The sequence below is a fragment of the Aphis gossypii genome, chromosome X (assembly GCF_020184175.1).
Source record: "Aphis gossypii isolate Hap1 chromosome X, ASM2018417v2, whole genome shotgun sequence".
NCBI lineage: Eukaryota > Metazoa > Arthropoda > Insecta > Hemiptera > Aphididae > Aphis > Aphis gossypii.
In genome coordinates this window covers 63,308,424-63,324,916 of record NC_065533.1, presented here as the reverse complement: position 1 = coordinate 63,324,916, position 16,493 = coordinate 63,308,424, and the positions used below count along the sequence as shown (strand labels likewise).

General features: G+C 23.5%; 1 protein-coding gene across 1 annotated transcript; it reads right to left on the bottom strand.

Annotated features, from left to right (window-relative positions):
• Window positions 1-1,316: 1,316 nt before the first annotated feature.
• Window positions 1,317-15,671, bottom strand: LOC114124771 (mitoguardin). Its single transcript, XM_027988139.2, has 10 exons — window positions 15,363-15,671; window positions 12,481-12,640; window positions 12,260-12,421; window positions 11,987-12,177; window positions 11,808-11,909; window positions 9,174-9,271; window positions 5,980-6,148; window positions 5,665-5,898; window positions 3,388-3,558; window positions 1,317-3,193 (listed from the first exon to the last, which is right to left on the bottom strand). The coding sequence occupies exons 1-10, from the start codon at window positions 15,441-15,443 to the stop codon at window positions 3,032-3,034; spliced, it is 1,530 nt and encodes a 509-aa protein (XP_027843940.1). The 5' UTR covers window positions 15,444-15,671; the 3' UTR covers window positions 1,317-3,031.
• Window positions 15,672-16,493: the final 822 nt, after the last annotated feature.

Sequence of the window (16,493 nt, the reverse complement as noted above, 5' to 3'; positions counted from 1 at the left end):
AATTACCTACCTATATCAAATTAGGTATTTAATATTTTAATGTTTAATATTAATAGTACCGTTTGAAATTTTAATTATTAATAGTGATTTAACTTGGCTAAGAAGGTAGTCATAAAAAATCTCCCTTAGAAAATATTGTAGGTACATGCCGAAAAAAGTGTTTCGTATGAAAAAGGTAAATTTAATAAATCCTTCATTCCTAATACCATCTTCTTATAGATTAAATTAATTTAGTATAGGGGGTGAGACGCTAAAAATGATTTCTAGCGCCGGACGATAATTATTCTAGGTACGGCACTGTATGTGGGTACAGTAATTGTATTTTATCTTAAGTTGGTGGTTAGGTGGATCAATTGTTATTTAGTAGTCGCAACCGTCTATCACGAGTAAACCGTTTCCGCTTTAATCTTTAATTTACCCACCTTATAATAAGAAATATTAAATTGTTCACCTTTTTTTTTTAATTTTAGAATAATTAGTATAATATATACTTATGATATAATAATTATTAAACAAATGTATTTTAAATGCGGGAACTTTACGTGGATGATATTGCTTAGAATTACTAATTTAAATAATAAAAAATATGCTAATACCTAATATTTTTTGGATTCTTATTGACTAATGACTATTGTGAATATTATAGGTAATAATCTTCAAATATTTTAATGTTTTTCATAGGTTAGGTTAGGTTAGGTCATATAGAAAATTAGAAAATTATAACTTTTTTGTACCTTTGAGGGTCAAAATTGAAAATTCCCGGTACTTTTCAAAATAATCATAAAACATTTTTTAAAAAATAGACATTTTTACCCGAAATTAAAATCTATTTTACACTAGCTTGTGCGTAGATTATATATACTTAGAGTACAACAAAAAAATGTAAATTTTGATATTTTAATTTTAAAAAAAAGTGATAGTGATTAGTGGTACTTTACAATTTTTTAATACTCACAAATCAATGGATCCTTATTTTTTTAAATATTATACTTAAAAAATTAATTTATTAGAACTAAAAATAACAGTGTACAGTTACATACTTATATGAATTATTCTGGATAACACAAGTTATAGTCTGTAAATAAAGTCTAGTTTTAAAAAATAAATGTAGATAGGTGTTACATAGTAGTACTATTATTTATTTCAAATCAACTTTTAATTAAATTTATATACATTGAAAAAACATTTTGTTTTTAAATTATAAGTCTAGGAAAATTTGCATGTAATTTAAGTTTTTGTGGTAAGGATAACCCCGATCTCAACAATCATTTAAAAATGTACTGTTTCCTATATATTTATACTAAACTAATACATAGTAACATAAAAATGTTTTTATTAATAATATTACATTATAGTATTTTCATTTAAATATTTGTTTTTTTTTTCAAGTTAAACAGTGAAATTTGGTTATCTCTGGTGGACGTTAGTTACATCATCCTAATCTGAGGATTAACAGGAGTTAACAGTAGAATTGTAATTTATAATATAGCATTATATATACAATTAAATATAATACCTCTATACATATATATGGTTAAAAAATAAATAAAATCATGCCAAAAAAGGGATGAAAATATTATATTGTATCATTAAAGTAACAATAACATTAAAATGTAGTAATAGACTATAGAGCATATTTATTTATGTTCTTTAAAATAAAAATTGTACGTTTTCAATTTAAATAATTGTTTTGATACATAATTATAAATACTTAAATTTGAACATATTAATATTGTAACTTATTTAATGATAATAGGAGTAAAATCATAAAAAATTACATTCTTATATTCTCTTACAATATGAATCGATAAGGCAATTACTAGCTATTTATAACACTGTATTATTTTATATTTTCAACAGTATCAAAAAAATTGTTCATACATAAAAATACAATAATCAAAAAAAAAAAAAAAAAACAACAACAACTACTACTACTAATAACAATATTGTATTATATTAAACTAAAAACCAATCCTCATAATATGTATCATACTATAAAGATTTCTTATAATTAAAAATTAGTAGTACCTACTCAAAAATACTCAAGTCGTAAATTAAATTTAACAACTTAACTAATGTGTTTTAAATTATTCAGTTGAATATTTTTGTCATCCAACACAAACCCATAAAAAATAGTTAAATATTTTAATTAATTATAAATAAGTTGGTTCTATGAGATAACAATTATATATTATGGATTAATATTAATAATTACATAAAATCAAAATCAAAATGGATCTAATTTTTATCAAGATAATTTAAACACAAATAGGATACTATATAACAATTACCTATATAGATTAAATAATAAATGTATTGCTGTAATATAAAGTAAAAGTAAATCTTATTATCTAAATCACAAGTATAAGACTTTTAATAACTTCATTCACACTGATAATTCATATTTATCATTTTTAAGTGTTTTATGTTTTACATAAATTAATTCTCAAATAAAAATCAATTTTAAATTTTTATAAATTTTCAAAATGTAAGTCTAATATTATAACTAATAATTATAACCATTATATTTGGCCTTAACCAAGCTATTATAATAATTTCTACTCTATTAAATTTAATATATTATGTAAAATAAAGATTAACACTAAAATGATTTTGTTAATAACTTAACAAATTATTGTACAAAATAACGAACACAATTTTGTTATGTAAAAAAATCATATTCTAATAAAATACATTGTTTAAGCAAGAGTTATTTTATTATCAAATTAATTTACAAAAACTTAAAACATAAAAATTAAAACCAAACCATTAAACCAAAATAATTAATCACAATTATTAATTCTATTGAATACAATAAATTTATAAAGGCAAGTCATATTTACAATAAAAACAAAAATGTTTGTACATTTTTAAAACAAAATAAATAAAATATTGAATTCAAAATAATAAAAAAAAAACAACAACAACAACAACAAATAACTTACAAGTGTCAATAGAGAACAAATGCACAAAATAAAAGCTGGTAACTTAGCAAATGTATACATCTCAATTTAAATCAAGAGATCAATACTTAAGACTTGACATCTAAACTGCATTTCATTTCAATCATTTTATTTATGTTCTCTGCTCGCACTTTAAATTGCTCAAACATATCAGCTGATAGTTCTTCTTTGGTAGTATAACGGCATTTATCAAAGCTAAATATATCACGCATCAATTCAATGACTTGATCCTAAAAACATTAAAAGTAATATTTAAGTATATAACTAATTAAACCTTTCAAAAAATAATCAACTTGAACATATATTTTTAATACTTAGATAATATTTTAGTATAATGGAAAGATATAAGTAACGTGAATTAAATAAACTTTAATATTGTGTTGTGTTATAAATTATATTAGGTGACCAATTAATATTTACATACCTTGAAAAACAAACATATTCTGCTCAGTTCTTCATCAGGACCTAAGAAGCCCCATGCAAGTAAAGGTGACATTTGCTCAGATATGTTGTAAAAATGATGCATAAAACCATTTGGGTATTTCAATTTACTACGTTTAGCACGAAGCACTGACCATACTGCAGTTGATAAAGCCTATAACAGACACAAATGTAGATAATATTATATTGAAAAATTCTTAGATCATATACAATGGTCACCACCCATCACTACTGAATAAAGATTTTAAAGCCAACATAATAATAGGATCTCTTACTTTAGAGCATGTGAACATATTTAATACACATTGATGATAACAATAAATTAATTTGCTAAAGCAAAATGTATATTATAATATTCTAAATGATTATAGTGCAATTTTAAATATGATATAAATTGACATATTTAATAACTACTATAATTTGTATAATATTTTTTTTTTTGCCATAACAATTTATTATATTTATCCAAGTATAAAATGTCCAATACATTTTCACATAATACTAGCTAACCAGCTTTGTTCGGGAATTTTTATATATTAGTTAAGTGTTAACAAATTTTAAATATTTTTTTAGATAATCCTGCCAAAAATAAAATTTGTGAACCATTTTGTTAACTATATTTTTAGACTGCTCAGTAATCAAAGGATAACGTTAATTTTATGAGTATATTTTAATTTTGAACAGTATAACTGATTTGTACATGCAAACTAAGTTAAATGATTACAGTATTGAGATATATCCAAATGGAAATATTGTTTTATTATATTTTATTTAGATTAAAATCTACTGGTTATCTTTTTTTATATAGATATTTTTTATGTAAAAGTATTTATTTAATATTATAGTACACACTATAAAGTATAATATACATTTTTACATTTTGTGTTTAAAAACAATAATAGAATAGATGGTACATAGTACAAATTTAAAACAATAATATAAAGTATAAAATATATCTTGATTCTTGATAGTCAGAAATCAATAATTTATTGTTGGCTGGTGTGTTATTTTCATTTATTAATTCAATGTACCTACAAGTTATTACTAATTATATACTAATCTATATTATATGCACAAAAGTTGCATATTTTATGAAAAGTAATTTTAAATTCTTTAAATTTTGTACAAAAATAGTTGGTTTAATCTCTTGTAAAAGCTATTTTGATTTTTGAGTACTAATTTAAGTAGTCAAATATTTTCAGAAAAAAGTCTGGGCGGTACAATAACATCAATACTGTCAATATGTAATAAGAAGTGTAGGATAAATAAACAACAATGAAAGTATTGAAAAGTAATTACCTAAGATATTTCTTGTTTTTAACACGAGCCTCAAATGCCTTAAGACATAAAATATGTTTCTAGTATGAAAATGTTGAATCACAGTTAGTAATTTTGTGTTGCTATTTATTTCTAATTAATATTACGTTTTTTGTCATTGGTTTTACATTTATATAAATATGATAGCATTTGATAAATAATAGTTAAAGGTAAATAAGGTAATAATTTAATTTTAATTTTAACTGATTTTTTTTTCTTTTATTATCGTATATTATATAATATTTTTTAAATGTTAAGTCTTTTTAAGCGAGCAATAAAAAATTTTACTTTGCATAATATTTAACAGTATTTGTTGCATAAAAATCAGGGCCCTACTTATAACTCATAAGCTATCACCCAAATTTCAATTATGTATCAAAATACTTCAAAAAATATTCTGCATCAGAATATGAAATGTATGTTGTCATTCAAAAAAGGAAGAAACTTAGAAAATTATAATGATAAATAGTATTTTTTGTTTTATTTCGTCTGGAAATAATGTTGAAGAAAACTATAATCAAAATAGTTAACAGATTTTAAAATAATGATTGTTGTTTGGTAAAAATCCTGTATATATAATATGTTAATTAAATTTTATTTGCTATGTTCCATACAAAATTTAATAATTTAATAGATAATTGTGGGTCAAGAATCATGTTAAGTCCTTACTATTGATTCATTAAGCGATCAAAGATTACGCCTGCATGCAATGCACTGTTTTTTACTTTATCATATATTTGTTATTTTTTAAGTTTCATTACATCCAAAAAAATATAGATATTAAATATTATTGAGAAAATGGTGCTAAATAATTATGAAAATTAAGTGAAGGAATATCTAGCGTGTTCTTTAGTTATGTTGGCTTCGTAAATTGTTATAGTTGCTCAATACATGATATATAATCTAAGGCAGAATATAATATACATAAAACATTCAGTATTACAGTTTCTTTAAATCCTTTTGATAACCAACGATTTTGTATTACAGCAATCACTGATGTAGGAGGCGCTTCAAGATCTTCAAATGCATCCATTAAAATATAATCCATAACAATATCATAAAAAGTCATTTTTTTCACACCCCTAGTTGACAGTTCATTTTCAGCCTCTGTCCAGTGAGCATCAGTTTTTGCCCAACCCAACATCTCTTCATACGCTAAAAGAAAATCTTTAGGATCCTAAAATAAAATAAAATAATATTTTAAATAGCTAATACATCAATAGTATAACATAATATATTATGACAAAAAAAATATTACTTTCTCGGCAAATAAAAATATATCAGTTAATATACGTCTCCCACAATCAGAAAACCACATTGAGTTTTTTTCATTCTTGAATAAATGTTCAAAAGCTTGACGAATACAATGCAACTTACACACATATTCTCGGTCTGAAGCACAATTCACTAATGTTGTTCGATAACTCCTAAACAGAAATAATAAGCGAATAAAATCTAAATAAAAAATGTTGTTAGAAATCAGCGTAATATTTGTTTTCTCTCTCAGACCTAAGTGAAGTATGAATAAAACACATTCAAATAGAATCGTTTTAATGATTTTTGAGTTATCTTAAGAGTAAAATTACCTATTACATAAATAATAATAATTAATAAATAATATTTATGAGGGTTTGATTTATGAGGGCTTTATATTTTATTATATTATTTTACTTGGTATTCAAATTTAAAAATACAATTTTTTTTTAAAATTTGAATACTGATTGTTTTGTTGTTTTAAAACAATATTTAAACAAACCAATATATCATATCTTCAAAAATATGATTTCTTATAATTTTTGTATTGGTGATTTTATAACTGAGATTACATAAAACGTAAAACAATGATTTTGAGTAAAAACAATTCATCTATATTGAGGACAAATTAAATAGTGCCATTTTAAATAAATCTAAATCTTTAGTTGAATTACCTGCAGACATAAGCATATTTGCAGGAGTATATAGCATATAAGTCAAAGAAGTAGAAAAAAAATAAAATATTTTATTATATTAATCTACTCTAAAATTTAATTGCTCGAACATTTCTAGACAACTGATAATATTATGTGATAGTTTACACAAAAAAATTACAGTTAAGATATTAAATCTTCTATTTAGGAACATTATTTTGTAGAGGTCACAAGTAGTAGGACACATTGTATTATACCCATAATGTGCAGGCCTGGATTAACATTATCGTAGGCCCTAGGCCCCTAGCCCCTGCAGGGCTATTGTCAAGTATTTAAATTATTAAGAAACCTTCTCATTGGGAGAAAAAGTGTAAAATCTTTGTGTTAAGCTTTTAAAAAGAAAAATAAGCATTTATAGAATAAAAATTAAATCTAAACTTTCATAACTTTTATATAATAACAGTTTTAGCATATCTTAAAAACAATTTATTTTCCTCCAAAATATAAATAACTAAATTGACAAAAACTATAAAACAAAACCATCTTCTATTATACCATTTTGCCTTTTACAATAATATCATAGCCACAATTTTTTGTAGGCCCTAGACACAATACCTATAGTGCCTATGCGCTAATACAGCCCTGATAATGTGGAACTTAATTATAATGGAATTTATACATTTATCATAGAAAGTTATTTTGAATAATAGATAGACTATGATTTTCGATGATAGTGTTATTATGCCAAATTAAAGAAGCATAGTTTTAAGTGAAACCAGACTAGCAAAATACAGAATTTTAAGGGTTAATGTGTCACAAAAATCTTTACATACACATTTTAACCAGCCATGAGTCGCATCATTGTATGTTAACACATGTGGTTGTACAAAGTATTTTTAACCGTTAACTTATATCTCATATTATTTTAACATTTCACATATAATTGCATATAATAATGATTTACAAAAATTATACTTTATTTATTATATTTTATAATAAAAATTGGTATTACTGGAACTATTATACCTCAACTTAAAGTGAAAATAAATTAAAAATAATTTGATTGAAAGAATATGTTTGAATACAATACAGTTTGAATATTATTCTGAAAACTAAATGAAAATATTGTAACCTTCGAAGAGATAAGAGGTAAGTGACGGGATATATTGTTTTTTGTTGGTTTTTCTATTTAAAATTGATTGCTGACAAAAATAATATGTAACAAATGATACTGAGTTTAGTTGCACATGGTCTTTTTAACCGGTTACGGACTTTAAAAATAGCTATAAATTCGACAAACAATAATTGACTTCCAAATAGCTCGTTACAGGTAACAAAATGCACGAAATAAAGTAAATTACTCACAATGACTTATTAGAAAAATAATAAACTCACGGTCTAAAAGAACATGACTCATGGTGGGTTAATAAGCCTATTTTTTGTATGATTTATTTAATATATAATTAACAGGAAAATTGAAGGAAAATTTTAAGCCAAAGTAACGTCCAGGTCTTTAATTTCATTACAACATATCAAATTTGAATTATTTAATATGTAATCAAAAAGTAATGTATTGATTTTTTTAAATAAAATAAAATAATAGCACATTTATCAATATTCAATATCATTTTCATTACACAATTGATAAAAGTTCTTTAAGTTATTTTAATGCACCATCAAGACACATTTTAAAGAGAACTAGTGTGTGTTTCTATTATGTATACTTCATATCTATGAAATTAAAATTCAGACATAAGAATGTTTTTCGTAACCCAAGTGTCGATGAAAATAAATAACTTCTTAGATTTCAAGAATTTTCATTGTAAATATAAAGATCTAACTGGAATTTATTTAAAAATTTTGATATTTATTGACTTTTTATACTTGGACCACCTTTAATGTATTTTATAATTATCATTCCCTCTTTAATATAATTACCATTACCTCTTTGTTTTTGTACTTCACATTAGTCAATAATCATATAATTACATTGAATATTTAAATTTGATTAACCAAGATGACATGTAAATTTTATTAAGTTTCTTTCCATTGCATTAGATATGAATAAAAGCTGTTCTTTATTTGTTATTGAAAATTGAGAATATTTATTAAATTCAGGTAAATTAAAAAAGACTAGATTACAGGAACATGATTGTCTGACCATTATTTCAGAAATTAAACCAATAGAAGTTTGAGAAGTAAACTTTTTTTCTAAAATTTCATATTTATTTTCAAGAAGATAAATTTTCTCTTACCCTTATTTTCATCAGATGAGACATGTAATTATAATTTTTATCATATTGTTTAATTTTTTATTCAGTTTAGAAGAGTTATTATTTGAACTATTAATTGATATAATTATCTTACTTAGAGAAACTTTAAGTTTGTCCAATGATGTTTCATAACATCTATTGAATTATCCATAATGTACGTAATATTTAAAATTAATTATTAAAATTATGTTAGCTAATGGAGATAAGATAGACACAACCGGCGAGTAATTATAACACTATTCAACTAATACATGATTTAAAATACTACATACCTGCATGCAATACCTTCAATTTCAGAGTATCTTAAAGCATTTTGATATAGATAATAGTTGTCAAAATTTAATTCTTCAAATTCTCTTAAATTTGCTACCTGAAACATTAAATTAAATAATTTATAGTTATTATGAGATTTATGAAAATAATAATCACAATAATACAGAAAAACATTAAGGCCAAATAACATCCACTAATCAATTGTAATAAAATGAGAATTTAAAACAGTCCCACAAGAATTATGGGTATACATCATTAATCTCACAAATTCAATGATGCTATTCCAAGAAATAAAGCATTTAAATATTTAATTGAAGGTTATTAAAAAATAATCTAAGCATTAACATGATTATGATTAATATTAAAAAAAAAATAAAATTAAAATAAAGATAAAATTTAAAAAAATAAAAGTTAAATATTATTAAGTATTACTTTTTTATAAACAATAATGCATATAACACAATTTATATCAAAGGAGTATCTTAAGTATCGAATAGACCTCAGACATAGAGTAGGTCACTATAATTGGTATGTTTAATTTGAATCCTATGATTGATATCATTGTATACAAAAAACCATTCTGGACGGAGATGATTTGTTAGCCCAGGATATATATTTTTCATTGGTAGTTGAAAGAGGTGGTTTATGTTTTCATAACCTAAATACATCAAAGTTATATCATGTACAGAAAATGGCAATTTAAACAACTGGTGTATGTTTCAAGTTTGTATGACAAATAATTTTTAACTATAATAAAAATCTAAAATTATTTGATGGTAAATCGTTATTTAAAGCAGACATTTTTGATTTTATAAAAATTTTAACTTAAATAAAATTTTTTTAATTGGCCAACACTCAAATTCTTTTAAAATTATTGTAAGCCGAACTTATGGAAAACCTTATATTAAATTCTCAAGTATTTTGACGAAGATCAAAAAAATGCAATCAATATTTATAAAAAACAAACTAAACAAAAACAAATATTTCAAAAGCCTATAAATAGCTTTAAAATAAGCGAAATATTTTGAAAATTAAATTATATAAAGAAAATGCCAACCTAAATAACTATTGAAATTTTTAAGTATCTATAACTTATACTTTTTGAATTATAACAAATATTGAAAATCAATTGAAGATAAATCGTTATCGTTCCGCAATTTCATAAAAATTTAAAATTCAGATGCACATAACATTTTTTCCTAAAATGGCTATTCGAGATTTTTCTATAACTATAAGAAAAAAACTTATGAAAAAGTAAGTGTTTAATTTTTTAACGTTAAATATAAATACAAATTTTTTTATGAATTTTCAGCTACAAAATTACTTGCAAATTTTCTCAATTTTGACATATTTCATAAAAATTTTAATAATTTACAAATAACAATAGTTATTAAATTTGTTGTAGAAAAATTACACAAATTTAATTTGTTAAATAGATGTTCCACTCACTAAATTTATAAAAACATCACAATGAAAAAAAAAATCAAGGGAAGGAAGATTCAACCATTGATCACCCCCAACATCATACCCACCATAACACGATATATAATTTCTAAATAAATTAATATAATATTATAATATTATGAAATATATTTTTAGTACTAAAAAATGTATAATGCCGAGTTGCATAAGACCGATCTTTAAGATTATTTAATGAACACTTTTATTGAACTAATAAATTTTTTTTACTGAGTTTTTTACAAACAGTTAAAAATGTATTAGTTTTAACTTTTAAACATGATACCAAAGTTTATGTTAAAATTTGAAACTTATTAAGAAAACCGATAACAACTTTTTAGTTGTTTTAATTTGAATAAGTAAAAGTACACTGTCTATGTAATAACAAGTTTAATGACTAACTAAAATTTAATGAGCCGAAATCAGACCATTAGTTGAATTAACTGAAGACTAATAATGTAATGACTCAATAATGCTACTGAATGTTTAATAAACAATTAGAGGAAGAATAACTTGTTATTCATTTAATAATGTGCTATTGATTTATTAAATAGTAAATGAACATTCATGCAACCAAGCATAAAAGTATTAACTTTTAGCTTTACCTAAATAGTATTAATTATATAACTGTGACTGTTGGATTTTTAAAATAGTCTCGTTTTTTCTGTCGTCTATGTCGAATTAGTACATTGTTGTTTTCTGATATGTTTAATTAATTAACAATTACGACATCTCATGTTTTAAGATAATACCATTACTTGTAGGTTGTAGTGATACATGGAAACATTTTTTTTACATTCTTTACGCTTTTTTTAATTTATCAAATATAAATTCCAAAAAACACACAGTAAACAAATTTTGTATTTAGTAATTACTAATTAGTATTTTATTGAATAATGAGTATTGTTTTTACATTTTTAGTCTTATAAATTAAGAAGTTAAATCGATATATCATTTGATTTTCGATATCGAGATATGATATTGATATCAATGAACCGATATCAATTACTGAAAATATATTGTTGTGAATCACAACTAAATACTAAAAAGAACATTAAAATTTAAAACTGAGATTACAACCAAGGGAAGTAAAAATAATAAGTATAGTTAGAAACAATTAACTAAAATATATGTGTTTAAATTTTAATTATCTTAATACAAAATATATAACTTACATCTGTGCGTGCTGATACAAAACTATCTACTGACGAACGACGATCATCAAACTTCAATGTTTCACCATTTCCATTTTGTTGAACACGAAATAATACTGACCTCTAAATTAAAAATTATATTATATTATGATAAATTGCAATTTACATAAGTTGTATAAATTAATGTATTAAATTCTTACTTGATCTAAGAAAAGTAATTGACATTGATCTTGTAATGAGTAAGCAGAGTCCACTAACAGTTGAAGTTCCTTACAAAATTGAGAATCTTCAGTAGACATAAGTTTATTAGATACCATTGTTGAATTATTGCCAGAAAATGCTGCCAATGCATCTTCCCAAAATGATATACTACAAGCTAATGATTCCATTCCTGAATAAAAGAAGAAACCATTAGCATAATTTGAGTATAAATAATTAAGTACAACCAACTAAACTTTTAAAATATAACTTACCCATTACACCAAGTTGTTGAGGTGCAGTATATTTAACTTCTGAAGATTTACAATGGCTTGGAGAATCTTGAGTTGAAGATATCACAGATGCTTGCCGATTGGTAGATTTGATGCTAGGACTTAGTGATCTATGGCTAGTTCTAAAAATTCTAAAACTAGATACTGTAACACAAAAAATAATTGTTATAAATGTAATTATTTTAATAAACATTTTAACTAACCTGAAGGTACATCAATATTAGCTTTTCTTTTGTCATAGGAATAATGTTTGATAACAGGTGCTGATTCTCGAGAATACTTTCTTCTTTTCCAATAATTTCCTAATACCACAATTAATGTAGTACTAATAACAAATCCCATAGATATGGATACACGGAAACCCTGAAATAGTAAAAAAAATATTTTAAGTTTTAAAAATAAATTACATTTAATTTTCTTAATATTTCAAAAAATTTAAGTATCTACATGATTTATTCAAAGTAGGTAGTATTTTCTTAAACAGAAATCATGAAATTCTTTTAATTTTATTTCTCAAACTCAAGTTGATAATTTATAATAAAAACACAAACTGGACTAATATTTTTTAATATTTAAGTTAGTAATTGGAAAAATTTAAATTTAAATAAAAATACATTTTAAAGTGATAATTGAGTGCATTATATTAAATCAAAAAAAAAAAAAAAACTATATAGAAATTAAAAATTAAGTATCATATTATATCAAAAGTTAGAATGATTAATCGATGTGAATCACATAACTATTTGTTCTTTGTAATGTAAATAGAAATGTAATAGAGTTGAAAACAAACATTAAACAACTCATATAAATAACGTAATGCTACTTAAATTTATCATCCTATCTAGATACAAGAATGTTATCAGAAATTATTTATTATCATTTTATCAATAATGTTACTTAGAGGTAAGTAAAAAAAAAAAAGAATCATGATTTCTGAAAGGGGGGGACCAAAAATAGTAAACGACATAGCTAAATAGAAGAGGGAAATTGGAAAATCCCCCACTCTTTCAAAACTTTTTACTTAGGTAGTTAAATATTTAACAATAAGAAACAATGAATATAATTTTAACTGTTTCAAAATTCACATCAAACACAATATGGAAGATTATTCACTCCAATACTTCAAAAAGTCAAAACTTCTATATATATATTCTATATACATAATATAAATTTATAAAATATATAGTATTGTCTCTATAAATAATAAGATAAGCTATAAATTATAATATTTATAAATAATCATAGTGGTCATTGACCATTTCGACCAAATAAACATTATTTTGCCATAAATAAACCAAAATAAAATTATAATAGTATTCAGTTTTGACAAAATTGTTAAAATTCAATAGCTCGATTGATCATAATTCATAATACAACAAAACATTACATTATAGTACATACTAAATATTCTAAGCAAAAACAAAAAATAATAAAGCCAATGTGGGGGAGGGATCTGACCCCCACGCCCTCCTTGTATACGCCACTGGTATTTATACTTATCTAACCATTAAAATATGATAGGTAAAAAAAATAGCAAATTATACTGTAAGCCATAATAGAATCGAAAACTAAATTTGGCTTATCCAATCTTTTGTTGGCTACTGAACAAATATTTGTATAGGAACCTATGGGTTCAATTTAATGTATGCTAAATTGATATTGATAGTAATAATTTTAATAAAAAATATACAAACAAATTTTGGGCATATCAAATCATTATAAAATAAAAGTGTAACTTACAATTCATAAATTTGATATTAAAAAAATAAAATAAGAATAAGTAAATTTAAAAATATATAGGTAGGTAGTGCAATTTAAATACGACAATTGTTAGTATTATACCTATACTACCTATTGTAATACAATTTAAGATGTTTTAACAAAATATATAAGGTATAAACACAATTTCAAATATTTAATAGTTTAAATATTTTTTGTTACAAAGTTACTCCAGCAATTCCCAACCAATGGGCCGCAGGTACTGGCATACAACACGGTACTGGGCCGTGAACAATATAATATTAAATATTATATACATATATTTAAAATAATATTATTTTATATTTTTGTTTCATACTTAATAATATTTCTGGTTATAATAATATTTACCTAATCAATATTAACTACAGTGTACAATAAGTGTACGGTAACGAACGTTTGAATGTAGTTTTATCTCATGTAATACATATTTTATAATTATATAATACATATATGGATATGCTATTAGTGGACCTCAAAGATTTTTTTATAAAATTGGTGATCCGCACAACTAAAAAGGTTGAGAATCGCTGAGTAACTCAAAAAAAACCTACAGTTTTTAATTTTCTAGTTTATAGGTAATAGGTACACGCTTACTTTATTATGGTAAAAATATAAAAATAAATCCAAAAATATGTATTGCAAGAAAAAAAAATAACAGGTACCTAACAATAAAAACATTATAGTAGTATCTAAATATAAAATATATTAAATATTAAGTAAGTATAAATAGGTGTTACTTGAATAAAATTAAAGTATGTAATTAATATTGCCATTAGGTATCAAAATAATAACATAAATAGGTACATAATACAGAAAATATACTGATTGATATAGGAAATTTTATATGATTTTAGTTTTAAGTAGTAGATTATTTATATACAATATATTTTATGAACAAATATTTAAAATACAATGTTAATACTAAGAATTTACTTATATATTATATAGTACTTGTATATTGCAAACAAGTCATTATTGTGAAATCAACAATAATTAATAAGCGAAATTTGTGTAGATACACAATCAGAACTATAACAACAAAATTGTCGGCAAATTTATAATCAGACAAATAACATAAATCATTTTATTATTCACTAAGTATATCTATTAGTATACCTACCCAATTAAATTTATAATTTAAATATGATCCATTTGGTTTCTTTCAAACAAACACAATTCAAATAATAATAAATATTGTTTCACTTTCCTACGTGTAAATAAATTAATAAACAAACAATTGGTTAATGTAGATTAAAAAGTGCTGTTTTAAAAATGAAAAATGACGTAAATAGTCTTAATAGATCAAAAATCAAGATTGACTTACATGTTCCGAGATATGTTTTCGCAAAATTCCTGTAAGTTTGGTCAATGGATACAAGACCAGGGCAGACTTTTTGCCACACATAGTTTAGAGACTGATAAGTTATTGGCGCACGCCGTTTTGCACATAATTTGTGGAAACAAGAAACATACTAATAAATAAAATATCGACTATAATGTAGAAAACGCAAAATAATAATTTTAATTCTATATCGTAATCCTACCGCCGACCGTAGTATGAGATGGTGCCGTTGCGCCGAAACGATAAGCGGCTCTCTAGTCTCATTCTACTAAATCTATCATCGCGATCGCGACATAAGCGAAACGAACCGACCTCGTTATCACAATCACGATATGCGGCTAATCATAACTCCGGTAACGATATCATAGACAATCTCGACTACAAAATATACATTCAGATAATAATTATGATAACCAGGTTCCCGAAGCGATAACAGTTGTAACTCATATCCAATTGACGAATTTAAATTTAAAGTATTTTATAGTTTTATTGTATAAATTATAATATTATATCAATCATGATTCAAGAATCAATTCTAATCCAAAATCAGAACTCCTAAAACATGGCCAGTTATGAGTTTATGACAGTCATATACATATAGTAGATACGTTTAAATTTGAATTTATAGAATAGTTAATTCATTAATCAGTGGTGAAACAATACAACCGAAGCTGAAATACTTACACTTTGTAACCAGAAATATTCTGAGATGAGTAAATACTTAATATTATTTATTTAATAAGTAAAATCAAATTTATTTCTATAATATTTTTGTTTGAAAATAACTAACAAAATAAGTCATCAAAAACAAAGTAACATTACTACACAATACTGGTTATTTGTATGTCACATCACATTTAAGAATAAAAATTACCAAATGTAGTAGAAAATGTTACATGTCATAAGTTGCATGACAATAAATAAATAAATGTAAAGGTGATTTAACAAAATGGTTGTCATTAAATGATTCAGTTAGTTACTAAGTTAACAATAACCAAAAATCTCATCCTCTAAATGACACTTTGAAGTTTGGAAAAATTAGCTTATTATGTCATCAAATTCATAACTATTACTACGTGGAGCCAGATAAAAATAAATAAATAAAAACAATCA